Source organism: Mus pahari, chromosome 3 (assembly GCF_900095145.1).
Source record: "Mus pahari chromosome 3, PAHARI_EIJ_v1.1, whole genome shotgun sequence".
NCBI classification, from domain to species: Eukaryota; Metazoa; Chordata; class Mammalia; order Rodentia; family Muridae; genus Mus; species Mus pahari.
The window spans coordinates 93,566,100-93,593,949 of NC_034592.1; the positions used below are offsets into that span (position 1 = coordinate 93,566,100).

The following is a 27,850-nucleotide window of genomic DNA, read 5'->3' on the forward strand; positions in this document are numbered from 1 at the left end:
TTATCTCATTCACCTCAACATGCTAGCGGAGTTCCCAGCTCTTCAGTTTGAACATGATGTTGTAAATTTCCATTTAAAAACTAAGAGTATGCTATTTCAAAAGATACCCAAGCATCTCTTAATTTGCTAAGGAAAATATTTCTTTCTCATTCTGATTTCTATTACCCCTTCCCACTACGTCTAAGATGCTTCAAACATCAAATGTGTTCTTGTACCATCTATTTCTGGTGGGCTCTTATTCAATTTTGTGCTTATCTTTATAAAGCAACAGACAGACAGAAGACAAACTTTTTAACTTGGCATTGATAGAATACCATGTGAACACAAACAAAGCAAAAATCCTTCCTGTTAGGTTATGTTCCTATATTTTGATTTAAGTTTGGATGCATTTTTGAGTTATGATACTTAAGACATATTTTTTTTTTAGCATTCACTTTGAAATGGTCCTATCATTGATTAAATGAATGGGGTCAGCTAAATTGGAGAAGTGTGATATTCATATCACAGCTGACTAGAGTTGTGTGAGGGAAAAAAGTGACATGACCTTGGGAACAAGTGCTCCCAAGATTAAAATTGTAGCAGGTACACTGGTTGCTATCTATTTTAACAAATAAAATGACTGTAGCCTTAGCTTGTATTAGGTACTGGATTTCTACAGATGGAAAACAAAAAGGAATTACATAAGTGAGTTTGAGCAGATAAAAACCCGGAGAGCTGATAATGAGCCAGAAGAACAGAATTCTTCTTCGGGTCAGGGAGAAATCAAGAAAGGAAAATATACACATGTGTGATCATTACACATATATATCATAGATTTATGTAGGTCAAATACCATCTCCTCACTCTTCCCCACAACTCACTACAGTAAATCTCACTAAATAGTAATTCTCATCATTCATCTTGGTCCATAAGTTGTATTGCTTTTTAATAATAGCTCCAAGCAAGGAGGGCAGAAAAAATATTCCTTTGGAAATACTTTGAGTACAATCCTGTGCTGTCTAAATAATTTAAATCTAATCGCTCATTCATATTTTGAATCTAGAAATACCTACGCCATCAATTTAGCGTACCCGTAAAACATAACATTAATTTTCGGAATAAATATCCATTAGAGAAGGCTATTCCCTACAATGGCCAGAAACTGTTGACAAATGACAATGAGAAATAAGTGTATTTGCATACAGATCATCCTCCCACATCATTTTACGATTTCAGACCAGTCTGAATTCATCAACAGGCAAGAGAACTTACTAACAGCATGATGAATTGCATTCTCAGGAAACTGGCTTTTCTCACATAACCTGTACCCCAAGACCTCTGAGGATGGCTTATGCCAGCTGTCTTAGTCTTAGGGCAGCATCTGCTGGCTAATTCATGGATGGACAAAAAGTGACAATTTGTGAACAATATGAACAGTGTTGTTTCTTTTTTATTTGATTTTTGTTTTTGTTTTTTGTTTTTTAGTTGGAGGTAACTGTTGCCTTGGTGACTCTAACTGGTGGATGGTATTCTCTTAGTGATGATGCACACCAGGTCACCAGGAGCCTGGCAACTCTAAGAGGTCAAGAAAGCCTTTGTACAAATATATGTTGGCTGGCACCTAGAATGATCTGGGTTGACTTTGAAAACATCTCTTTAGGGGTGCATATGAATATGCAACACTGGATTTTTTGCTAATACTAATAATCTAGTACCAATGGAGGGTCCAAGAACAGAACTCCATAGAAGGCATTAGGAAGTAACACTTAGGTTTCTTTAAAGAAGAATTCTTAGGATGGGAGGGGGAGGGGACCTGAACCTTGAAGCAGCCACTGCATGCTAATGTTCTTCAAACTCATCCTGTGTATAACTCTGATTTTATACACCAAGAAGTATGAATCCCCTTCGAACACAGCACATCTGATTTGAATAAAGAAATAGAAATTGAAAAGGACTGGGTGGTCCAAAACTTCAGAGCTATCCACCATCTTCTGCAACATCTCCCTGCCTCTCATCCCTGCAGTCAATAGCGCCACAGCCAGGGCCAGTGATGCCTTTGGTGGGGTCCATTGGTGGGAACTCCGGAGAAAGAGCAAAATCATGGTGTCGGCACCAAAACGGCGAAAATTGAAAAGCGTCCGGGGACTTCCCAGGGCACTCGCACTCATCTGAGCTGCGGGTATCTCCATAACAACTGGTTTACATTACAGTCATTCTCGGCTCCTCTGCTTCGCTGCGTAAGCTAAGCTGAGGGTAGGCAAAGGAAGACTCTAGTGAAGAGATACCTGGAGCTAGCGCCTCCCTATGTTGGGGGATATGGTTAACTCTGGACTTACAGCTCATTTCTAGAGATTTCCGGACATCTGCCTAGGATCTCAGCCTAGGGCCTTGCCCTTCCCCCACTGCACCCCTCCCCCACCGCATCCGCCTTTCAAGAGATTATTTTTACATGCGCGCTCACACGCACACATACATACGAGGGGAGGTTTATTTTTATTGTGACTCTTCTTGAAGTTCATCTCTTTCCTTCCAACTTACTTTCCGCCAACACGTGACCTCTCCACTTCCCAGCCTGCGCAGTCACTAGTGGGAAGTGTAGTGGCCAGCGCGAGGCTTCCTGGGAGAGCCCCTCTCCTCCGTCCGAAGCCCACCTCCTGGAGCTTGCGGCTTCAGTTCTCAACCCCGGGAATCAGCCAAAATAGGGCAGCGACTCTAGGGAGGAAGCACGGAGCCGGAGCCAACGCGGACCTGGGAGACTAGCGCCGATCTTCCTCTCCTAGCCTACACCTTTTCGCTCAGAGCTCCAGGGCGGACCTAGCTGCGCACGGAGGCTGTTAACTCTCATTTGAGAAGCCATAAGCCATTAGAGCAAACGCAGTCATAACTTCATTCAACTCAAGCCGCTTGAGAGCTTGGCTTACACAGGTTCCTGTGGGCAACTAGTGGCTCGCCCGGGTGCCTCTCGCCTAGTCATCAGTCCCTAAGAGGAAAAGGGAAAGTTGTGGGGCTGATGCGCTCTTCGATTCACGCAGTTGTTCCCTAGAACAAGTCACTCCCGCTCCATCACCCAGCCCCCCTCCCATTTGATCATCACTCACGACCACGTCCGCTGGAGACCCTTAGTCATGGTGGGGGAGGGGCACGAACTTTTCTAAGAAGTTTCCTTTTTACCAAGGGAGTCACAGTGAGTTGGTCACGTAACTGGCTAAGAGCGGCTGCCCTGGACCCCTCCCCTCGCCCCCTCCCCGCTGCGCTTTTCTGGTATTCTTATTAAAGCGGTAGCCGGCTGGTGCAGAAAAGCAACAAGTTCCCCAGCGGTCTTCCCGCCCTAGCTTGACAAGGCGAAGGGTTTCTTACCTGGAGACAGGGAAATCTCCTGAGCTGAGCTCATCTTTGCCAGAGCCCCAGGTGTGACCTGAACAGTGGGCAAAGGATCGGCGTGCAAATTGGATTATTTTTATGGGGGTACTCTGAAACTCCCTCACTTTCTCTGGGAACTTTTTGTGCTAGGGCGCAGTGACAGGCGTTGAGATAGCTGCTTCAGGAAACGCCCGCTATATAGCAGGGCAATTGGACAGTCATTGGTAACCTCGCTCATTCATTAGAATCACGTAAGAACTCAAAGGGAAACGTGTCTCTCAGAATGAGGGCGTTTGCGTAAATCTATAGGTTTTTCAACATCGATGCCAGTTGCTTTGTCTTCTGTAGTCGCCAAGGTGGATGAGAGTTGAAGCTTGCGGATATTGCGAAGGGTTATTAGATTCATAAGTCACACCAAGTGGTGGGCGATCCACTGAGCAAAGCCGAACTTCTCACATGATGACTTCAAACAAGACACATTACCTTCCTGCATCTGTTGGGGAGACGAGATTTTAAGACACTGAGTCTCCAGGACAGCAAAGCCACAATGGTGAGTAGCAATAAACCGTGCATTATAATTGAAAAATCTTGACATGTTGCCTAACAACAGGCATATCATGGCTCTTCCTAGCACTTCACACGCCAAAGAACAGCAGCTATTCAGGCCAGGGGAATCGGGTTTACCCACTGCAAGTTTAATTGGAATCATTTGAGATTTAACACAGCAGTGGGGAACTGCGTGGAACAAACTTGGAACTGGAGGGGGTTGTTATACTGGCTGTTCAAAGCTGATGCTTGTCTGACAACCGTCTTGTATTCCATCCTTTGCTTTACTGTATGGTGTGTGAGCATATTGTATGATTTATATGTGGGCATATAATTGACATCCTCAAGGGGGTTAATTTCAATCTAAAAACAATAATGTTGTTAGAGTTTGGGGCTGGGGGTGGAGAGGGTAAGAGTGGGATAGAGTTTAGGTGAGGATAGTGGTAGAGTTGGGGGAGAGAGGAATAAGTCAGAAGTGCCTGTCTATAATGCTCTCATACGTGGAAAGGGTCTCATCAACATGTGATCAACTATTAACAGGATGGCTTTGGCAAAGCCATCCGCACGTGACAAAACGTAAGGAAGTGGAAGAAACCGTCTAGAGCAATATCAAGTACCACTTAATTAGAGAATATTTTTTTAACCTTTTCCTCCCGCTGCGCCGGGTGTGTGATCCGGGCGAGCAGAGTCCATTCAGCACCTTGGACAGAGCCAGCGGATTTGTCCGAGGTGGTAGTACTTCATCCAGGTATTCTTTTCCTCGCTGTCAAGCCAACCCGGTGTCGCCCTTAAAAAGCGTCTTTTCCGAGGTTCGGCTCACACCGAGATCGGGGCTGGAGAGAGAGTCAGATTTTGGAACGGAGCGTTTGGAGAGCGAGCCCCAGTTTGGTCCCCTCATTGAGCTCGCTGAAGTTGGCTTCCTAGCGGTGTAGGCTGGAATAGACTCTTGGCAAGCTCCGGGTTGGTATACTGGGTTAACTTTGGGAAATGCAAGTGTTTATCTCCAGGATCTAGCCACCGGGGTGGTGTAAGCCGCAAAGAAGGTAAGCACCGGGGCGGGGACCCTGCATCCCCAATTCTTGAGCTATTTTGATACTCGATCTTCCGGAAAGGACGCGTAGTGGAGAGGAGGAAGTGGAGCGAGAGCATGAGAAATGGTTGTTTCTTGGTATTTGGCTAGTTTAAATTGACCTAGGTGAGAACCTGGGGCAAATCGAGGTGGAGGAAGCTCAACCTTCCTGCGGATATAATGAGTTTAGTTAACTTGGAACTGCAAATATCTGATTCAAATGTAAGATTTCTCTCATTCCCCCCTTTCCCTCCCTCTTTTCCGTTCTTTTTGCTTGTGTGTGGTGTGTTTGCGTGTACAGTAGATTCATTACTAATTATGAAGCTTTTTACACAACATTCGATTCCCTAAGATTTGACTTTGTACCATTTAGAACCAGAGGATGGAGGGAATGTGCAGTGGGGAAAGAGGAGGTGGAAGCTGGGAGAGGGACGGAGGTTAGCTAAATACCCACAAAAATGAATCAAGGTAATTTCAGCTCCTCTAGTGAGGAGGATTCATTCTCTCGGTATCCCTGCCTCCCTCTCTTTCCCCCTCCCTCCCTCCCTCCTTCCCGCCCCCCTTTTCCCCCCCGCCCCCTCCTCCTGCTTCCATCCCTCCCTCATTTTCTCTCTACCTCTCCATCGCCCTCACGATCCTCGATGGATAGTTTTTCATGTTTGGGTGATTTTTTTTTTTTTTTTTAAATTTTTACCCCTTTCTATCGTCCCTCCCCGAGAGTTCCGGGCGCTGGCTTGGAGGGCTCCTGCTTTCTCAAGGGAAGGGGAGCCGCTGAGACTGCGCTCCACTCCCTGCCGGGCCGGATGCTTCATTGAGCTCAGGTCCGAGTCAGGCGGGGTAACTCAGGGAGGTGGGGGGGCTCCGCTCGGGAGTGGAAGGTCCTTTCTAGATCGAAGAGCCCGGGAACGGCCCGGGGAGGGGGCCTGGGTGCCTTGTGGAGGTGGAAAAGAACACTCCTAGCTCCGTGCGGCGGCTGGACCGAGCCACCAATCAGCGAGGCGCGCAGACCGCCCAGCCAAGCGAGGTTGTGTCCACTGACGCGGGTGGAGGGCCCGGGCTCCCCGCCGAGCTGCCGCCACTACCTGGGTGGCCTGGTAGCCTAGCAGGGAGTGAAGATGGAGGGATTGGGGATAAGCTAGACTCGGGCTGGGAGCCGCCCAGTCTTTTCCTGCAACTCCCCTGCCCCCGCCTGCGCCCCCAGGAGACTCAGTGCGCCCGGAGCGTGCCACTGCGCTGTCCTCCAGCCTCTCTTCCGGGAGTTCAGGGACTTGTGTGCCCCCGGGCGGGGGGCGGGGGAGACCTCTACACACTCTTACAACCCCCATTCCCACTGCTTCCACCGCCCTTTGTTCAGGCCAGGAGCTTTGCCCTGCCGCAGCTTTCGGAGTAAGGCTTGGTGCCTTGGGACCCCTCCCTGGATAAGGCTTGGGATAAGGGTGAGGGGCGTTGTTGGAGGGGAAAAGGAAAGATTTCCAAAACTCAAGACTCAAGATTATTTTAATGAACGAAAGCATCCCAACTCTGCGCAGGTGGAAATGATGAATTCATAGACGATGCTAGGATATTGTGGAAATGGGGGGGGGGGGTGAGGGGGGTGGAGAAAGAATGAAAAACAGGCAGTTGGATCAGATGACTGCCCATAGGCTGTTCGCCACACAAAGGGAGCGTAGGGCAGGGTTTACGGATCAAGCCTGCAGCGAATGGGGCACAGACAGTTCCGGGATCCAGGCGTTTTCTCAGTCAGATCTACGCGAAAGGAGCGGAGGGGAGGGGCCGGGAGGGAAGCGTGGCGGGAGGGGCAGGGCTTGGGGGCGGGGGGATTTCGGATCAGTCTGATGCAATTCCAAGCGTGCTGCAAAGGAACTCCAAGGCGCCCGCATCACCATCGCCACCCACCCTTCCCAGATGGTGCTGTTTTAAATACGGATCTGCAGGGCTGAACGCAGAACTGGGAGATTTATTGCAAAATCCTGAGAAGGGGGGCCGGGGACAGAGAACCAAGGGACAAAATTTAAAGGTGCAACGCCTGCTTTTCCCCAACCCAGCGGCAACCAGTTGGAGGGATTTTTTTTCCTTCCTTCTTTCTTTCTGTCTGCCTGTCTTTGGATTAATTCACCAAGGAATAGGTGTAAATATTATGACATTTTGAGAAGGCTTAATGGATAGAGAAAAAAATAATCATCTGTCATTTTAAATTGCAGAGTTTCCCTCTCGTGAATACTTGGGGCTGCCTAATACAGTTGCTAGGGCTTTAGAGGAACGCTTCGTTAAGGGAATATTGTTTTTAGTCCACTTGCCAATTTGCCTGACAGTTGAACAGAGGAAATTATAGGTATGATGTCTGGGCGACAAGGAGAAAAAAATACCAGTCTAATTATTTAACCTCCATTTTTTTTTTTTTAACAATTTAAATAAGCCTCAAAAGTGTCACGTCATCCTCTTACACCCAAGCATCGTTGACTTGTAAGGAAAGATGGTTTCGACTGTCACTTTAAGAATGGTGCCCCTGATATTCACTATTTTTTATGTATTAACATAGATCTCTTTAACACAAAAGCAAAGGATTTCAACTGCCCTTTCTGGAGTCAGAAGATTAAAAGATGATAGGAGATGGAAAGAGAGGAAGAGAGGGAGAGAGAGACATTTTAACCTTATAATCTTAGTAGTAATATAGCCTACTTTTGTAGCCCCTGGTCTTGCATATTAACACTGTAGGTGAGATTTTTACCTTGGTCTATCTCCCTCGGTGAAATATCTAAGTTCTGAATTAGATGAAATTTGTGCATCTTGCCAGAATCTTTCCCAGTATCCTTGACATTAAGACCCACAACACAGCAAATTTTGGAGGACAGAGAAGAATATCCGAATAGCCTCTGCAAACTGCCACTCCAGAAATGGGCCTCGTCAGTATACCAGCCTTTTTGCATGCAGCATTTGTACTTGATTGAACCAGAGTCCTTGCTAATTAAAAAGATCAACTCATCTGGACAGTCAAAGCAGGAAATGAAGGTTGTTGTGTTTTTGTTTTTGTTTTTTTTTTTAAGCAGGTGATTAATTGGCTTGCTAAATATTGTCAGTTATCTATCAGTGTAAATTGGAGAGATGCTTTGAAAAGAAGTGGGATCAACCTGTGTAAGCTGCTGCTTTCATTTGCACTTCCCCTACCAAGTCTTTAAATTCTTAATAAGAAAAAGCTGGTGAATTTAGGTCTTTCCTTTTCCCGGCCTGTCCTCTAGGGGAAACTTTAATAAGAAACAATGTATCAACACCAGCAAAGGGAGAAAGAAGACAAGAGCCTGGGTGACCACAAAACAGATAAGCAGCCACTGAAAGTCAGAAAATTGAATGGAGGCAGTTCAAACTAAAACATGACTTACAAAAGGGGTTTTATTTATTTACTTTTTAAAATTTTCTGTGATCTTGGGGACCATGCTCCAAATTGCTCAGATAGCATTCATTTGGTTGTATTGCTTATAGTCTGTAAGTTACAATGATGGCTTACTGAGGTGTTGGTTTTTCTTCCTAAATACATTCTTCTGCGTAATTTTTTACTTTTAATTAGAGCAAACTAGTCCAACCGTGCAAGTGATCCTAACAAATATGAACTGGTATCATCTGATATAAAAACTCTGCTGAGTGAAAACTATATTTGTTCTGAACAGCACTGACTTGCCAGAAAAATATCTATTTTTGTAGCTTTCTTTTCACTCTATGGATAATTTAATGAGTTGCCTATTTTAATTTTACAACTGCTACCTCAGAAGTATCTCAAATTATCTTTCTTTTGCTAGTGTCTTTCTTTGCTGATCTGTCAGTGCATTGTGTGTGTGTGTGTGTGTGTGTGTGTGTTTCTAGTGGGAGTTTAACAAGCAGCAAATCTCTTAAAATTACATACCGTAATCCCCATAAAGAACACTGTGTAGTAGTTAATAATAAAATAAACATTAGCATTCAGTGAACGTTTACCACTTACTGAGTGCTCTGAGTGGAGGGGGTTGCCTTAAGTGGAGAAGATTAAATTTTTAAACAATAAAATGTTCTCTCCCCTTCTGACTTCAGACTGAACATAATATCAAGACCATAAAGTCTTATAACTTTTAGTTGGGAATGTAGAGCCATTACTTTTACAAGTGTCTCTAGAAAAAAAAAGATACATGTTCTATAAGCAGTGATGCTCCTGCTCCAATTTGACACATGGGCCTCCATTCTCGTTGGTAAGGTTTTTGGGGGTTTTGTTGGTGTATTCGGTTTGGTTTGGATTTTTGCCAATCCTGACTTCCCCCTCCCCCATCTTTCCTCCCTCTCTTTTCTCTCTCATTCCAACGCTCTAAAAAGAATCCAGTAAGGAGTTCTCTATAATCAAGCACACAGTTTATTTGTATTTCCTAGTAAGAACACTTCATAGAGGATTTTGACAACTCATTACAGGTGTCTTCATTTGATTTCCAGATGGGCTATGTTGGGTGGGGATCACCATGACCTCTTACACAAGGAATTTCGGTGCCAAGCTGCAGAGACATTCCACAGTGGACAGTCTGGAGGCTCAGAATCTGTCTTTTCCAATTTCAAGGACTGTACTTATTCAGTGCCCACCATGACCCTGAGACCTATCTAAGGCCTCTGATGGATTTTTAGGCATCATTTTCTCCTATTTTGATTTATCTATTTTTTTAATCTAATTAAAAAAGGGATCTACAAATATTCCCCAAATTTGGCAGAGCTAATGGAAAGTTTTAATCAGCCCATGGTTTTGCCTTCCTAAATTCCTCTTTCCCTATCTCAAAGTTGGAGGCTCAAAGGAAACAGGAATCTTCCTGTGGCTGACACACTAGCTAAGTCATAGTCACTAATTCCCCTGAAAAACAAACACAGAAGATAGGCCAAAGCCAAGAAGTACATTACTTTTACTCATGAGTCAGAGAATCTAATGGCCAGACATTTGTCAGAGGTCACTTAGCCCAGCCCATATCCGATGCATGAGTTCATGCTGGCTTGCTCTCTTTCAATCCTCTGGAATTTCATCCTTGTCTTGGATTCCTGGATACTTGTTTACCTTGGTAGATAGTGTTTGCCTATCTTAAGTGGGCTATGATGGCATTTGCTCCCAACATATTTCTGCAGAAAATTAAGAGTCATAATTTTATTCTATATGTATTAAATATTAATCAATTATGAGTCCCAAACTATGTCAGAATTTGAAGATTCAGCCATGACCAAGACTAAATGATCCTCATCTTGCCAGAACCTATAGGCTGGTGAAAAAAATCTGGCTCCTTAAGGACATATGAATTTGTACTTTCTTCAAGAAAACACAGTGACTTGGGTTCAAAGCCATAGTTCAAGCTTTATCCTCAACTCATTATCAATAACTGAAAGATCAACTCAGTTTCTGTTTCCGTGCACATAGTACAGAAACAATGTCCTCAGGATAAGTTCTAAAGTCTATTTCAGTGTCATGATTGACTAGTGTACAATATACAACCTGGAGTTGGATAAGGTACAAGGATCATAAGTTCAAGGCCGGCCTAGCCTGCAGAATGAATTTAAAGTCAGTTTGTGCAATTTAATGGTTCTCTGTCTCAAAACAGATAGTAGAAAAATAGCAGGGACAGTTGAAAGGTAGAACATTTGGTGGTATGCATGAGATCCACGGGTCATTACCGAGTATTACAGGAGAATATGTGCACTGTAACTATTTCCCATTTCTTCACGAGAAGTAGAGTTTAACTTATCCTAACCTTTGATGATTTATAATTTTAGACCACTAATTTTTTACTTTCTAAGTACGTTTAAATAAAACTTAAAGGCAACATATTTGGAACCAACATAGGAGGTCTCTGGATATGGAGTTTACCATTTTTCTCAAAAATGATGATTATGATAGTTTAAATTGAACAATGACTTTTTGTTTAGATTTATTTTTAAAGGAAGGATGTGGTAGAATTCCCACTGTCAAATTTGAGGGAATTTTGTGACATCCATGTTCTATGTTTTATGTCATGTTTTCTTTTTAAAATTAAAGATATTGCATCCTGAAAGTGTCTTGTTCTTATAAATAATGCATTATATGTACATGCTAATAGATAATTAGATGGTCCAGCCAGGAGAAACATGAAAGAGAACTGGTAACTCAAAGCCTGCAGAAGGTGTGTGGGCATTTGGACATCCAGGAAATGCTATAGATCTGTCCTTAGCTAACACAGCCTGGTGGAGATAATTAAGAAGAAATGTGGGTGTCGAGAGACTGCAAGCCATTCCCTGTGATTGGCTGGATTGCTGCAGTAGTTCAAAAACAATTGGCACAGCCACCCACACTGGACATGATTGCCCTTTGATGAGGCAGCTATTGACTTTTATAAAGATGCCATATTTAAAATAACTTCTGATGCACTAAGGATGACAGACATCACTCTTGAATTCTATTTTAGGCAAATGGCAAAATATATTTCAAAGTATAAACTTTTAAAAAAAAGAATAAACCTTAGGGAAAATTTCTACAAGCAAGCCATTTAGCAATTTGTAATTCCAAATTTAACAGTTCAACCTGAAGCTGGTAGAAAAATGTGTCTTATATGAGATCCTTTAAACAGAAAAGGCCATTTCTCTGGGTTACTATGGAAAATAGAAATGACCTTTCCAATATTTTTAACCTCTGAGTGAATGCATACCCTTTCCAAACTAGGAAGCTGAGCCCAACAGCAGAAGAAAAACACTGGGATCTTAGTGCCAGAATATGTATCAAGTGCTGTGATACCTAGAAATCCCATCAGAGACTGTATCAGTGCCAAGGGAAGTTAAGACAGAGATCTCTTCAGGTTCACTGAAATACATTGAATATGTACAATCTTTAAGTATTAAGAGCTCCGTAAGATAAAATATCCAAATTAAGTGTTCACATGAGTGTTCACCTAAACAGGAAGCCAATAAGGTAAAGCATGGCTGGAGAGATGAATGGAAAAGAGAGAGGAAATGTATAGCTGTATAGAAATAATCAGGGAAGCATAAAAGAATTGGGATTCTACAGGGGCTCTCTGTGGGTGTTTCTCCAGGCCGTGATCTCTGCCTTGCATGCTCATTAGTTCTAATTACTTTAGTAGGAAACAATGATTTCCTTGACTTTCACCTTCATCCTCCTCTAAGAACTTCTTCCCCTCCAATGACTTCCATAATCAATATTAAAGAATTAAGCTCTTATTCTTTATGACATGTTGAACTAACATGGGATTTGTAGCCATTTTTGTGGCATAGACTCTTGGCAGTCTAATGAACCATTTTGTAAACTCATTTTGGAATACTACTTCTAAATGAAGATAATAAAAAGTTTATGGTTACAAAGGAAAACAATTGCATTATATATAGCTATAATAATATAAAATGTAATATGTTGTGATATAAAAATATATGCACTTTTATATATTGAATAATCTAGCAGCAAAATGATTGCTATAATTTTGAAATAACTAACCATTGGCATACAATACAAAAACGTCTAACTTCTGATTGTAATAAAGTCTGCAAATACTACTGGGTAAGATCCCCTACACATTTGACAACAGAACATGTGGGAGGAAATTATTAACATAGCATTGATTCAGAAATGCGAATTTAGCCAATGTCAACATTAGCCATTTGGTTTTCCTTTCTGGCAAAGGAAATTGGCATTGGCAGAAAAAAATTAAATCAGTTTTGCCATTAGACAAGCTACACAGTGTGTAAAAGGCCTATTGATGAGATAGCCATGGTATGGAAGATGTGCTTCAGTTGAGCTCAAAACGACCCTAATGCATAATTTTAGTATCAGCAGCAGCACAATTCCATGGCTCTAGAAATCTAGTCCTCCTGTGAAAAGGATAGGAAGTTCCAGGGGCATGGGTAGGGTATAGCTTAGTGGTAGAGTGCTTGCTTAACATTCACGAAATCTTAGGTTTGATCTGCAACATGGCCACCCCTGCAAAGCAGATCTTGGAAGTTTAAGCTTTGGCTATTAACTTAGGTAGTACTACCCTCAGAAAGCTAACAACCTTTAATAAACTCAACTGTCTGAAAACTCTTAGATATTGTCATTGTTACACTGTAGGAACACTGACAGGAATTGTGAGGTGAGGGAACATCTGTTTTGCATTGACCATGTACTAAGCTCTTCGCTTTGCCTTTGATATATATTATTTAACCCTCAAAGTAACTCTTGGAGACAGATTATATTCTAATTATATAAACAAGGAAACTAGAGCTTGGGGAGTTTAAGTAATTTGCCCAAACAAACACAGTAAATTTTAAGTGGAAAAGTTGAACTTCAAACCTAAAGTTTTCTGACTTAAAAGCTCATTTTAAAATCCTGCCTTCTAAGCCTAGCCTGATGGCATAGGTCTGTAATCCCACTATTTCTGGAGATTACAGCAGGAAGGACAGTGGGAGGAAGGGAAGCCCAGTATTCCTGTGTAATGAGTGCTACACAAGCCTTCATTTCATTTACAGATGGTTTGCACATGTATTTTCCTAAGCAATTCTTACTACATCTCTTCGCAATAGGTGAGAGCCTCAAAATCAGTGGCTACAAACACTACTTTAGGATGATTTTTATTTACTTATTTATATATTTATTTATTTATTTATTTATTAAGATTTGCTGATCAGCCAACGACTTTCAAGTGACTGGTTACTTCTCAATTTAGAGTCTCATTTTCACAATCATAGAATGGAGCACGGCAACACTTAACCAGTGTGTTAGGATCAAATGAAAGAATAGTGAAACCTGATTTTGTATCATTTAATACAGTGAGCATTCTGTATTACTGCACCTCAATGAATCCTTTCCATGACAATCTCTCTAAGCTTGTCAGTGTTCATAGCTTAACATAAGGAAACTGATTAATCCTTTAGCCAGATAATTTTGCTAAATTGGCTCCGCCACTGTGGCAAAGCTGGGCTTTAACATGTGTCTTTCTAATGCCAAACTTTTCTTGTAATTATTCATCTCACCTGCAAATCCTTATACAATTTTTAGCTGTCATAATTGTTGTCATGTCTCAGACACTACCCATATAGAATTTTCCAGAAATAAATATGTAACCCCACCAGAATTCCGAGGCTTGTTACCTGCACACTCTTGCACTCACTTTGGTTTATTACCCAATGGAGGATGTCTTACTTCTTTCTTAGCTTGTTTAGAACAGTTCCGCATGAGTTGACTTCTAAGAGTTATTGAGTAAGAAACGTTATAAATTGTTTAGATTGGGATTTAGTGTGTTTAGAAGCCATTTCATAAGTTTGCCTTTCCTAGCTGTTACTGGCTGTGGTACTGCAGATGCTCCGATGAAGAACACTCTCTCCAAAACACACAGTCTATGACAAACCTCCAAATCTAACATATTGTTTACAGATATGGAGAAGAAGAAAATGGACCAGCACAGCCTGAAACGTAATTGCAGGCTCATAGTTCCTGCTAGGGACTAAGATGTTTATTGGCTTTCCTTGTGCAATTCAGTGTTCTTCCTCTAAGGGCTCCACTCCAAACTTGAAACCTCTCTGGAAATACATTTCATTTGGGAGCATGCCAGGAATGGTATCTGGGTCCTTTGTGTCTCTGCAGCACCTCAGAAGTGAAAAACCAGCTCTAGAAGGGAGTAGGAAGACAGCAGAGGATGAGAACTAATCCATCTACTTGGATGTCTTCTTGATAAATTTCATCCACCCTTCTCCTAGAAAGCAGCTTACAGAGACAGTGTGATTTTAAATGATTGATTGAAGCCATGTTGATAAATCTTAGCACAAGTGGTCTTTTCAGAGATGCTTTACAGACTGAGCCCCTAGAAGGGCTGTTATGGGGTTATCTTGTCTTCCTACATAGTAAATTAAGCCTCCTTTGCAGAACTTCTAGAATCTAGCATTGCTAGAGTCACAAAAGGAACTAAAGCTGCTGGAGTCTATGGAAAGACCTTATTCCACTTCTACCCCAATTTGAGCAAGGAAGGGTGCTGAATTCATTATACATGTAGTATGAACTGTGAAATCATGATCTACCTGATGAAGTATACCTGATGGATGAAACACAGGAAAGCTTGATTCTAGGTATCAGGTTGGTTAGTGTGGGTCTTATGTGATTGGACTTGTTTTATTAACTTTATTCTAATTAGGTTTTAGGTGTTAACAAAACAGAAGACCAAAAACTACAATGGTTTTCAGGAAGTAAAAGCCTCATAGTGTAGTATTTCATAAATCCTATTCTTCTAAGAGCTTGTACAAAAGTAGTAACCCCTGAGGATTTGAAAGTAGTATTCCAATTTAGTTAGTTAAAAGTCCACAGCTTGAGATATTAAGTAGTGTACTGAACATCATTTAGTCTTAGTATTGTTTGTAATTGGATTTGGGGTCAGGGAATGAATACCTTGTTCAGGATCTGTTTCTTTTGGGAAAAAAAAAAGCAGCAAGTTTATGCTAAGGATAAAGATTCAGCTTTGGTTCAAAGGCTTGCTCTTTTATAAAACAACCTCTCCTGTCTCCAACTTCCAAGGAATGATTTGTCAATCTGATTGAATCTTTTTCTCCCTTAGTTTTTCCCAACAGCTATGTTCAGATAACTCATGATTCCAGTGTTTTCTAAGTCCTGGCTAATTTCCCACACATGTTGAGCGTAGGGCTTCACATTTTCAGAAGAATACGGAGACTTTGGAGGAAGTCCAGAATAGAGCAATAGAAGTGATGAGTGGATTGGAAGTTGGAGTTTATGAAGAAGGTTATGAGGTTCGATATGCTATGAAAACAGTCTGAGTGCCAATTTAGCAACATCAGAAAGTTAATAAGCAGCTGTCCTTCATCTTCAGTAAGGTTGGATGAAATGAAACAAGATACTAATTGTAACAATGAAAATGTGCTCCAAGAAGGAACTTCCAAGAGCTAGCAATGCTAGATTCTAGAAGTCCTGCAAAGGTGGCTTAATCTACTATGTAGAAAGAGAGGATAACCCCATAACAACACTTCTAGGGGTTCACTCTGTAAAGTATTTGCCCCAAAGTAAGAAGGCCTGACTTTGACCTCTAAAACTCGCTTAAAATACCACATGTGATAGCTACTAGAGGTTCAGACAACCAGATCCCTGGTATTTGCTGTCTAGGCAGCCTAGGTAACCAGTAACCTCCAGGCCAGTGAGAGACCCTTCGTCTAAAAAACCAAGGTGTCTGGCACTTTCAGCAGGATAGATTCCTGAATAAGAAAACCCTTAGTTTACATTTGACCTCCACATGCATATATATATATATATATATATATATATATATATATATATATGTACACACACACACACGCACACACACGCACGCACACAAACATATATGTGTGTGTGTGTGTGTGTGTGTGTGTGTGTGTGTGCTTATACCTCCATGAACAGACAGACATGTGTGCTCGCACATGCTCAGGTGCACACAACACAGATATATATATATATATATATATATATATATATATATATATATATATATATATACACACACCATTTCCAGATCTATTTTTCACAACAACAGAAAACTCTACCTAGGATCTGGAGTGATGGCTCTGTAGTTAGAAGCACGTACTGATCTTGCAGATGACTCGGGTTTGGTTCCTAGCACCCATACCAAGCTGTCCATCACAACCTAAAACTCCAGTTCCAGGTACCTGCACACATGGCGTGTACATAAGCCCATGCAGGTACACATACATACACATAAACAGAATAAAAGAGTTTACCTACTCATATGTCAAAATTAGATGCCTCCAATAAAGATTGCTTGCCCTGTTTCTTTTCAACCTCTCTCTACTCTTATGTGCTTGCCTTATGAAAACACAGTTAAGCATGAATAACAAGAGCCAGGGCAGTAGTTAACTGTGGTGTGCCCACCCTAACTCTTATGTATCCCTGAAGCCTCGGAGGGAAGTTTCTTCTCATCATTACAGCATGCGGCAGACAGATCGTTATAGGCCTATACAGTATAACAAACCTAAGGCAAAATAAAACAATATAAGTTCTCTCCTTTGGCAAATAGCTAATGGCCCTTGAACTACACTATAATTCATGGCCAAGACCATAAACTCCTAAAGCTTGGAGATATGTTTTGTTTATCTGTGCCATAGCCGATAGAATGGCTGGCACATGCTGATGTCCAGCAAGTTATAGCCAGTTGAATGAATTTAATTGTGAAGTTAAGGGAAACTGAAATTAATGGGGTGATGGTTTTTGGATGCTTCCAGATGATGCTATGTGCTAGACAGAGCTGCTTGCATGTGCTATGGAGGCCTCCCCCTCCCCTTCTGTCATGTGCCTAGGCAGGACCAGGTCAAGAGAGCTGCATAACCTACCTAGGTCTTTCATCACACAGTTCATTTTTCAAAGGCACACATATCAAAATCCCAGGGAAAATAGCCCAGATTCTTGGTGCATGTTCCTAATATAACTTTGAGAAACACCACAATTACTGTGTGTTCATGCTTTTCTTTCTTCATTTGTCCATGGGGGGGGGGGATGTAAAGTTTGACAACAGAAAAACTCTAGCTTCGACTATGACACATTAAAACATGGTTGCATTTCAAAATTAAGGTGACTTACTCTGGGTATCTGACTCAGTGTCCTAAACCCCAGTCATTTAAGTTTGTTCGTGCTTTCCATGGCTCTACTCCCAGTACAACCAAGATACACCATGGTTAGTAAGTCTAACTCTGGTGTCCCAAATCAGTTCCATGCCCTTGGTGACTATGTTCATATCCACAGTTTAATGAGTAAAGCAATGGCTCTTTCATTGTTAATCTTTCCATGTTTTCAGGGAAGATCTGGTAACTTAGAGGAAGGGTTACCAGTAGGTGATTCTTAGGGGGTTAACCTCAGCAATTTCATAATTATTTTTTTATGGCACTTTCCTTGAAGTGGACAAGTATTTCCAGATGGGATCATCTTTTTTTAGGTCCTCCCTTTCAACTCTCAATGCCCGGACCTTTTGTGCTTCCTTGCTTTTATCTGTCCATACCAGGCCTGCCAGGATACAGAATTCCTGTAACATGTGTTGGCCAATTTGGCGACATCTAAGTATAGCATGGAGTTATTTTTATGGCCTATAAGAATCTTACAGAGAAGTACTACACAATGAATAAGGAAACTATTTTTCCCTTAAGGTATTTTTCTCAAGAACAGACCTTATTTAATGATTGCAAAGACTGTGAATGACACAGTTCAAGGCCAAACTAGACCTTGGAAATCATGCAGCATGGATTTGAAAACATCCTTGTCACTCTGCTCATTGGGGAAGTTTTCTGTTTACTTAATATTTTCCCATGTTAATTACTTTCTCTAGTTTTCTAGCAGTGTTTGGGGTCAATTCATTTGATAATAAACCTTTGGGTTTTTTTTTTCCCAAAGAAGAATGAAGGCAGGAGTAACCAAGAAACTTCAATAAACACAATTAAACATAAAATGATTATAGAGATAGTAGGATTGACCTTATCCAATTAAAATTATTAATAGAATAATATGTCAGATTCAAATCTGATCCTACTGCCTCTGTTCCCACTTGGGTAATGAGGATTAGTTTGTATTTCCTGACAAGAAGATATGGGAAGTCACATTTATGCCTAACTTTGTCCCCTTGAAACATTGAGTTGGGAGAATATTAGTCAATAAACCAAAGGAATTAAGAATTAGACTCATCCAAAATTAACTTTTAATCCCCACAGTAATGACATTTCTTTTCTTCATAGTTTTTTTCTTTCTTTTTAGTGGTAGAGAAAACATTGACATCAAATCTTAGAAGGAATTTTTGCTCCCAATAACAATCTTTATGTCAGAAATCAAACTTAAGAAAAAAATAATGCCTCATTTTATCAAGATTTGCCTTTGTGAGTAATATGACAGTAATCTACTGTTCTAGCAGACACCTGTAGTGCAGGATACTCACAAGTCCAAGTCCAAAGTGAGTTTGAGCTAAATAGTGACACCTGGTCAAAAACAAAGAGAAGAAAAACCTTTCTCTTAAAAAAAAAATTGATCTTAAGCCCCCAAAACTAGTAGAATAAGTTATTAGAATGAAAACTTTTCAAATGAATTTATAACTTCCTATAAAGTACAGGCTGTTGATCCATCTTGGCCCTGATGTTCTTCAGTGAAAGGGAGGGAAATTTTTTATGGCAAATAGGTAAATATCACAAGTAGTCTGGTCTCTTACTGTTTGAGTATTGCCACAATCACAAATCAGAAAGTTTTAAATACTCAAAACGGGGAAGAAGTCTACTTGCTCAGGTTTATCTGAATTGGTACTTGATCTTCTATCCCCAAATACTCCTGCCTTTCTGGCTCCTTCTTTTTCTCAGTGAAAATGCACCACCCACTGGAAATGGAAGACACAAACATTTATGTCTATAAGGTCAAGGGAGAGTGAGAATAACAAGATCAGCCATCCAATCAGAGTCTCAGGGTGAAAGCATGGCTTCTTCAGTGGAAGTGCTAACAGGGCAATGGAAGTTCCATAAAATAGAGAACTGACATAACATCTGCCTGAGCAGCAACACAGATGCTAGCAAAGTCATTTGCTTGCAACGGAGTTTTTGGAAAAGAAGTAAATTTTAACAGGTTACAAAACCTGGGGGCAAAACTCATTCCTAACAAATATCAAGTTGGAAAGTAGGCACTTGTTTGAAGCTGATTTAAAATTATTTACCTTTTAAAATTGCAGGTAGGACTCCTCCAGTCCTTTTTTAAAGATATACCAGTAGTTTTAAAGATTGCAATATAGTCACTTGAGTTATAATGACAGAAGAAATCATGGTTATATTCAGCCTATAACATAGGAAGAATCAGAGGGTCTTTAAGGTGGCCCAAGCCTAGCTTCGTGCCCTCTATCATTCTGTTTCCCCTGCACATTTTGTATAAATTAGACATCTGTGTTGTAGGATCCTTTGTACTGATCACATGCTTGACCAAGTTGTCAGAGGGGCAAAGCTGTGAGTGACACTCTGAGAGTATATATATATATATATATATATATATATATATATATATATATATATATATATTAGCTTGACTATCCAGAGCAACAGTTTGTAAAGGGACTCTAAAAGATCTTGAATTCTGATGACTTCCCTTTACTGAAGGGCAAAGGGTGGAAGGAGGAGGCCTTTCTAGCTTGAGTTTTTGAGGTCTTTAAGGGTAGATCTCTGGCATTCTTGGTTGAATTGACTATAAGGTATTGAATCTCTAGTTCTTCACTCATAAAACCAAAAGATTTCTGTCAGCAGACTTTGGAAGCTTTCAAATAGCAAATGTTAGTAATTTCACTTTGCTAACAATCAGCCCGTGGGTAAATGAATCTCAGTCTACACTACGACCATATATTCAGTATAACCCATTCCTGATAACGGCCATCTGGGAAAAAAGAACTGTTTATGAACCTCCTTTCCTCTGGGAAAATTAATGTTTAAGCATTCAGAGCCAGTCATAGAGCAATGCCTTAACAATGATTAAGTCATTTAGATCTCACAAGCATTCACATACAAGGGTTCACAGAAGCTGGGGTGCAAGAGTCTCTGATACTCATTTTTGCCTCCTCTCTGAGTCACATATGCCAGTCTTTCACGTGACTTGAAATCCGCTGTGAATGAATTGCTTATTATAGTGCTAATCACTGGGCCCTGTCTCAGCCATACTAAAGGCCTTAGAAGAAGGAACCTCCCTTTTAATCCTCAGACAGGTGATTGTGTTAACAAGAGGCTGTGGCACCTTGCTCAATACTGCCCTCTTGTTCTTTTATTTTTTTTTCCTAAAAAATAAAATAAAATGAATAATAAAGGTCTGTCTGCCCTAACCTTTACTTATTGGCTGGATTAGAGGGGCAACGTTTAACAAAACAGGAATCCAGGTAGACACTTGGCAGAGTTTATTATACAGCTAAATGAAAGTAGTCCTCCAGAACCTAGTCGTGTAACTGATCTCAGCCACAGGTAAAAAAAACAAGCAAACAAACAAACAAAAACGGTCCAAAGACCACTCACTGCTCTAGAGGAAGGGGTCTTAGTGAGCTACCCACCCAACTCCACCCACCGCTCGCCCTAAATCCTGGCTAAGTTTTTTTTTTTTTTTTTTGGATGTGTTGTTGCTGCCTAGATAATGACAGGCTTGGCTTCTGTGTGCGTGAATTTGCTAGGACTGGAAGTGAAAACATCTACAAAGCATGCAATGCCCTGGAACGGAATTCTTCTAATAAAAGATGTATCATTTTAAATGCGCGGAATTCTGATTCTGGTAATTCGTGCACTAGAGTGTCTATTTCGAGGCAGAGGAGGTATCATATGACAGCTCACGTCAAGGCAGCGTGGAGCCCTCTCGTGGACTCCCACCCACTTTCCCATTCACCGAGGAGAGGATTGCTCTCGCTGCCGCTCCCCCCACCCACCCCCGGCGAGCTAGCATGAAATCTCCCAGCCTCTGCCTAGATCAAATGGAGCTTCTCGCTGAAGGCGTGCGAGTATTACCTCCGCCATGCAATTTCCACTATCAATAATTTAACTTCTTTGCTGCAGAACAGGAGTACATATCGGCCACCAAAGACTCGCCCCCTCCCCCTTTTAACTGAAGAGAAGGGGAAATATATAGTAAGAGTCTAGAACCTTGGGGACCGGTCTTCCCCAGAGCAGCTGCCTTGATGTTTACTTTGACAAGTAGTGACTGAAAAAGGTGGGTTTCTTTTCTTTCTCTTTCCTCACTCCCCCCGCCCCCGTTTGGTCTGCTGGGAAGCATATGGCTTTAGTGAGGTCTGTTATTGCCTAGGCTTCCCGGCTAGAAGCAGTAACTTGGTGTAATGCTATCCGGGGTTATTCATTAATAAAAAATACTGTTATTATCTTGATTGAATTCTATTAGGCAAACTCTGGAGAGGTCAGGACACGAACTCTGGTTAAGCCAATGTGTTTAAGGTAGCGGAGTAAACCATAACCCCCCCCCCCCCGCCGCCGCACACTCTGTGTAGTTTCATTGTGTGTTCGCTTTTTCTAGCTTTGTGGTGCAGGAAGGTGCGGGAAGGTGTGTCTGGGGCCGGGGAGGTTCAGGGAATGCACGCCCTCTCCCACAGAACTTGGGTGCTGGGATGGGAAAGATGGGGAGAGTTGCAAACCAGGGGAGAAAGATTTAGACGGGTGAGAGTCACACTCGCTTCCTCCTACTCTAGAGCACATTGAGGGGAGTAGGGTTCCTAGGAACTGGGATTCGACCACCCCTCCTAGCCCAGGGCACCCTGCGGAGACCGCAGAGGGCAGGCACAGAGCTTTGGGTTTAAGCAGCTGGCTCCGGGGAAATGGAGAGAAGCCGGTGCAAGGCGATCAGGGATACCCAGAGGGCTTCCGAGGGCTGAGCCCCCGCAAGGAAAAAGCGCGTCGTCCCCTTTAAGCAGCCACCCCAAATGGGTATCGGTGGCGCGGCGGAGCAGGGAGGGGATAGGGGCGGCGCTGTCTGACCAATCGAAGCTCAACCGAAGAGCTAAATAATGTCTGACCCCAGTGCCTGGCTCTGGCTGAGCTCTGGGTGCCCGTCGTTGCTGCTGTGCAGGGGCGCACCCGCTGGCTGGCTGTCGCACGGTTCCCAGTGCGCCCAGGACTCCTGGGCTTGGAGAAGGAAATCGCCTGGGGCGGCGCGCCACCTCTGCCTGGGAGGCTTTGATGAGACCCGGTTCCTTCAACTGCTACCGCTGCCTTGGAGCAGACGAGAAAGCGCACGGGGCCCAGAGCAGGGCGCAGGGACCAGAAGCGTGACAACAATGTGACTCCACTGCCGGGGATCCGAGAGCTTTGTGTGGACCCTGAGGTAGGCGACTGCGGGGCGTGGGGCTAAGCGCGAGAGCCGGAGGCGCGTGCGCCCAGGAAAGTTGGCTAGGGGACTGAGAAGTTGTGGAACCGCAGAACTCTGGCTTCACCTTCGTCCCGGGACAGCTGAGGGGCGGGCTTGCTCTTGAGGAGCGTTCTCCCGGGAGCCCACGACCCTGAGGGAATCCCTTCAGTGCGAGAGAAAAAGCCAAGGGAAGAGGACGACTTGCGCCATGGGAGCTAAGCCTGCGTCCCGGGGATCCCCGAAGTCCTCCCGCAGACGAGGAAGGGTGGTGAGAGAGATGTAGAGCGACAGCTGTTGGGGGCTCAGACCGAAGGCACCGGGTCAGGGCTGGGATGAGATCCCTAGGCACTCTCCACGCAAATTTGGACCGGGGTGGTGTGTAGTCCGAGAGTGGGTCTTGGCGCCTTCTTCCCTCATCTCTTTTCCTGGGTATCACAACAGGCTGTTCACTGTCACCTGCTCTCTAGGGAGTACTACCAAAGCTTGCTTACTTACAGGTCCAAGGTCAACGTTTAACTAGGTAAACTTGGGACCTTTCTTGTCGCTGGGGCCTGAAAGGGTCTGCGGAACTCCAGGACAGCCTGTATCCGACCCTCTGTCCATCCTGCGCACCTTCCTTTGGGCATCCTCCTTCGGAAGTGAAAGTTTTGACTTTCATCCGGGAGTAGGTTGGGCGTCTATGGAGGATGAAAAGGCTAGTTTTGGTTTCTAGGGATGCTGAATCAGGAAGAGGAATGGATAAGCCACCTAAGCGTAGAAAGAAATAGCTGAAGATGGGGGCTTTGTGCTTGATGACAGGGAAGAAGGGGAAATTGCTGCGGGGGGGGGGGGTTCCCCGGGGCTGCTGGGGGTGAGCCACAGGCTGTGGGTTTGAACTGGTGTTTTAGTGAAAACAATTCGTGAGTTGGGGGTGGAGCCTGAGCTAGGAAACTGGGTATGGGGACTTTGGGATGGGGGGAGTCGGAGGGAGAGAGGGAGGATCCAAGGAGGGAGAGGAGGGCCAGGAGAGCTGAGCTAGGAAGGTAGAGGGTGCCCTCTTCTGGCCACACTGGCAAGAGTAGCTGCTGGGGCTCGTCGAATGGGGGTGGGGAAGTGTTTTAGGGGCCGGTTTGCTGGTCCTTATGGGGGTTGTGAGGAGAAACTTGTTGAATGGCGTTTTGAACCAGCTTCCTGAAGATGTGCAGCTCGGTTCGGAATTTTGACTTGTTGCATTTCTTTCCTTGAGTTGCCGGGGTGCTTTGAGATACCATTGACTAAGTGCTAGGATTTTCTGGATCTTACTTGAGGGTCTTCCCGGGCATCCTAAAATATCCGGCTTCTGCTTCTCAGCGTCAACAACAGCCAATGAACTTTTAGCCCCTCTCACAAGAATACAGGATGTTCTTGTCTAGAAGCATGTTTCTGCCTGTTTATTAATACTTCTAGAACTTATCTTTTTTAAAAAAGTGATGTGTAATTAGGAACAGTAATTGTTATCTAATTGTATATGAAAGGCTAAAAGAGTCCCCCTTCCCAACAATTGGATCAACTTACTGAAAAATATACCCCTCTTTTAATTCTTCTCCAAAAATCGATTCTTTTATACATTAGTTATAAGGTCAAAAGCCATTTTGATCCTACGATTGATTTTTGTTTTGTTTTGTTGCATTATTTATTTATTTTATTTACGGGTTTGATTCCTCTAAGCATGTGGGCCCCTGTAAGTTTGCGACACTATTTTCAGGTCGGAGGTATCTGAGGTTAGAACAAGAGCGGTTCAAGCTGTTACACACAATAGGCTTAGTCAGGCGCAGAGGATGAAATAACATAAGGGAGTTTTAAAAATAATTACTGCAGTTCACTGATTTTTCATAAGGTTTGGAGGTTTTGGTTCTTCCTTTTTCTTCCCCCTCTGAAGAAAAAAAAAAGACAGAGACACTTGTTGAAACGTAATCTCTACTGGAATTTGAAATATGGTAGTTACCATTATTGGAATTCCAGAATCATAAAGTTGTTTTCTGTTCTTCTTCTATGTTATTTTGTAAAAATGGAACAAATATTGGTAAATATTAATAGTAAATACAATGACACAGAATGCACGTTGTATAGAGAACTGTTTTAAGTCATTAAAATTTTCCTGTTTATAAATGATTCAGGAAGAAAGAAATAACTTCCAGATAAACAAGATTGTTGTACATGACGTAGACATCTTGAAGCATTAGACCATTGCAGACATACTTAGACATAACATTTTTTTAAACAGACTAACAGTAATTTTTCACATACTTCTAGAGTCTCTCACAGCCCATTCAGAGCTTAGTTTGTAGTTTGAAATCATGTTTGTTTTATGGTGCTACTTAAGGTCATTTGAAAGGATTGCAAACCTTTATGTATCCAGAAATTAAAGCATTTAGGAAATCTGCTTTAGGGTGCTTTGGAAGTTATGTACCCTTTTAACTGCAAACAAGAGGAACCTAGAAAGTGATCATTTGCCTAGACTGCAGCCGTGGTTGCTTAAAATCTCCTAAAGGTCCCAAGAGAGAAAAGGAGCTGGGTTATTTCTAGTTCATCTTGGCTTGCTGGGCGGGAGAAATCATATTAAATGTAAATGCAAATTTCTAAAATCCTAGCACAAAGCCTTGGATTTTCTTTTAAAGGGGGCACCTTTAAAATATAAGCTGTTCCCAGCTTCCTGTAATGTTTTAAGAGTCCAATTCTCTTTAATAGTCACAATAATCTCATTTCTTCCAAATATAAATAGCTCTGGGTTGTAGCTTGGCACACCGAACAGGCTGAGCACGCCCACCTGATAGTATAGCAACCAGCTTGATTTTATTCTTTTTTAGATTCCTCTTTGAAGCCTTTGGTAAAATCCATCTCCCCCCCTCCCCCCTTCTTCTCTCACACTCCACATCCCTATATGTTGTAAATTGTAGCACAGTTGGCAGATTTGGGTTCTATAGATGTTATCTTCTAATCCTCAAGAGAATCTAAGATGCTCGACATGGAAGGAAAGGTCACACACAAGTAGTTCATTAAGAATTTAAGGAGTAGGAATTTAGTCCCAGAGTAGAGCAAAGAGCAGTTGTGGATTTTCTGAATGAAAACAGAACACAGCAAGAAGAGGACAGCTAAACCTCTGACTGTCTTTTACGGAAGACACACTCCTGCTGCAGCAGTTATAGTGTACTGATTTCCTGCTAATGGTTAAAACAATTTCCAGCCTGTGTTTCTCTCCTTGTGGGGATGGTTTCCGGTTTCCGTTTGTGTGAGGGGGCTCTTTTGGTCCTGTGACAGTGAGTATCTCACTTTAATGGGGTAATTGCTCACTTGTCTCAACTTGTTTTCAAACAATTGTTATGAAGCACCTCGTTTCCACTAATTGCAAAATTGCTGCTTAATTGAAGGACTCTCAGCCGCCTAGTGCAGCCATTCAGCCACTGGCAGGCTCTGTGAGCTCAAGCTGTGAATTGCATTTTAAAGAGGAAGCAGAAGAGAGTTTTGCAGAATTCCAACTTGAAAATGCTGGCTGTTGTTCACTGGAGGCAGAAGGAGCCATCTGAAGGATAATCACATTAAGTTGCATTATGATAAATTTTCTTTATTAGGATGGATAACATGCCCAGATGGGCATCAGAAGTGAATGAGTAGACGTATTGGTTACATTCTTGCCTCCATTTATTCTGTCTAGTATGGAGTAATGCTAAGCAGTAAATGATGCTAGCAAATGAAATCCGTTTGTCACTGGCATTGGGGAGTTAATCCTTGGAAACATCACTAAAACTTTAGTACTTTAAAACTTAGGGAAGTGTATCCTTAAAGTCTCTCCATCTTCCACTTAGGGATGAGATTATTTAATCCTAAATAATTTTACACTTGATCTTAGCCAAAAGACTGAGAAGCAATAATCCTAAGTAATTTTATATTTCAAAGAATTACTAAACTTCCATCACTCTATCACAGGAATACTGAAAACTTCAGAATTGCATAGGTAGGTAGGTAGGTAGGTAGATAGATAGATAGATAGATAGATAGATAGATAGATAGATAGATAGATAGATAGATAGATAGATAGGTGAAAGAAAGAATGAATTACAAGCAGTATGGCAAATTTCATTTATGTAAGTACCAAAGTGCAACTACAAACTCTGAGACACACTCTTGGCGGGGTAAATCTGACCAAACATAGTAGATGGCTATGAAGTAGCTAGTTGTCCTGAAGTTTCATTTATACATGGCCTGAAGTTCAAGGATGGTTACATTAGGAGAGTGAGGGGAGTAACATAAATTTACAAGCTTCAGTGGCAGGGATAATAAAGTAAAAGGTTATTTCCAAAGTTCCCAGAGAGTAATGAATGTTATGTAGTTTTCCCCAAAGTTTCACTTGAAAGAACTTTTCATTGGTTGTCATGGTCGTAATATCCTGATTTTGAAAGCTTACAGAACCTTGGAGCTTTTAAATCTGCTTTCATCTCAGTTGCTTTGGTCTGACTGGGGTTTTATGACGACCTTCTGTGGTTTTGATATGCCTCCTCAGTTTTTGGAGGGAAGGCAGGCAAAGGAGGATATCTTAATTTCAATATAACCAGGAAATACAGAAAAATTACATGAGTTTTTTTTTTAAGTCACTGTACTTCAGATTGTTCTTTTTACTCCAAAATCAGTCTGGTTTTGTTGTTGTGGTTGTTTAGATTTCAACTAGTCTATATGAAATTTGGTCAGTATATAATAGAAAGTCAAATAAATGTTTCAAATTAATTTAAGCAATTCATCAAACATTGAAGTCATAGAACATACTAAAGAATTCCCCCAGACTTCCCAGTAATCAGCCTGTTGCCATATCAGTCTTTACTGCCTCCCTTTCTCGACACCCTGTGCAGGCTTGGGGAGTGTGTGTGAAGGGGAGAGGGAGACAAATAACATTTATCACTGCAGGTGGATTTTAAAGCAACTCCACAACTCAACTTATACACTAAGACCTTTAAGAACTTTAACATGCTAGTCAATGTAAAATTGGGAATCAAAGGTTGTACTCTCCTCTCTCTCTCTCTCTCTCTCTCTCTCTCTCTCTCTCTCTCTCTCTC

The 27,850-nt window shown here is 42.2% G+C and overlaps 1 protein-coding gene across 1 annotated transcript in view; it reads left to right on the top strand.

Annotated features, from left to right (window-relative positions):
* The first annotated feature begins 22,438 nt into the window (after window positions 1-22,438).
* Window positions 22,439-27,850, top strand: part of Bdnf (brain derived neurotrophic factor) — a 30,876-nt gene continuing 25,464 nt past the window's right edge. The window contains 2 exon segments of the mRNA XM_021192829.2: window positions 22,439-22,636; window positions 22,639-22,763. Coding sequence (XP_021048488.1) covers window positions 22,447-22,636; window positions 22,639-22,763 — 315 coding nt within the window. The 5' untranslated portion in view covers window positions 22,439-22,446.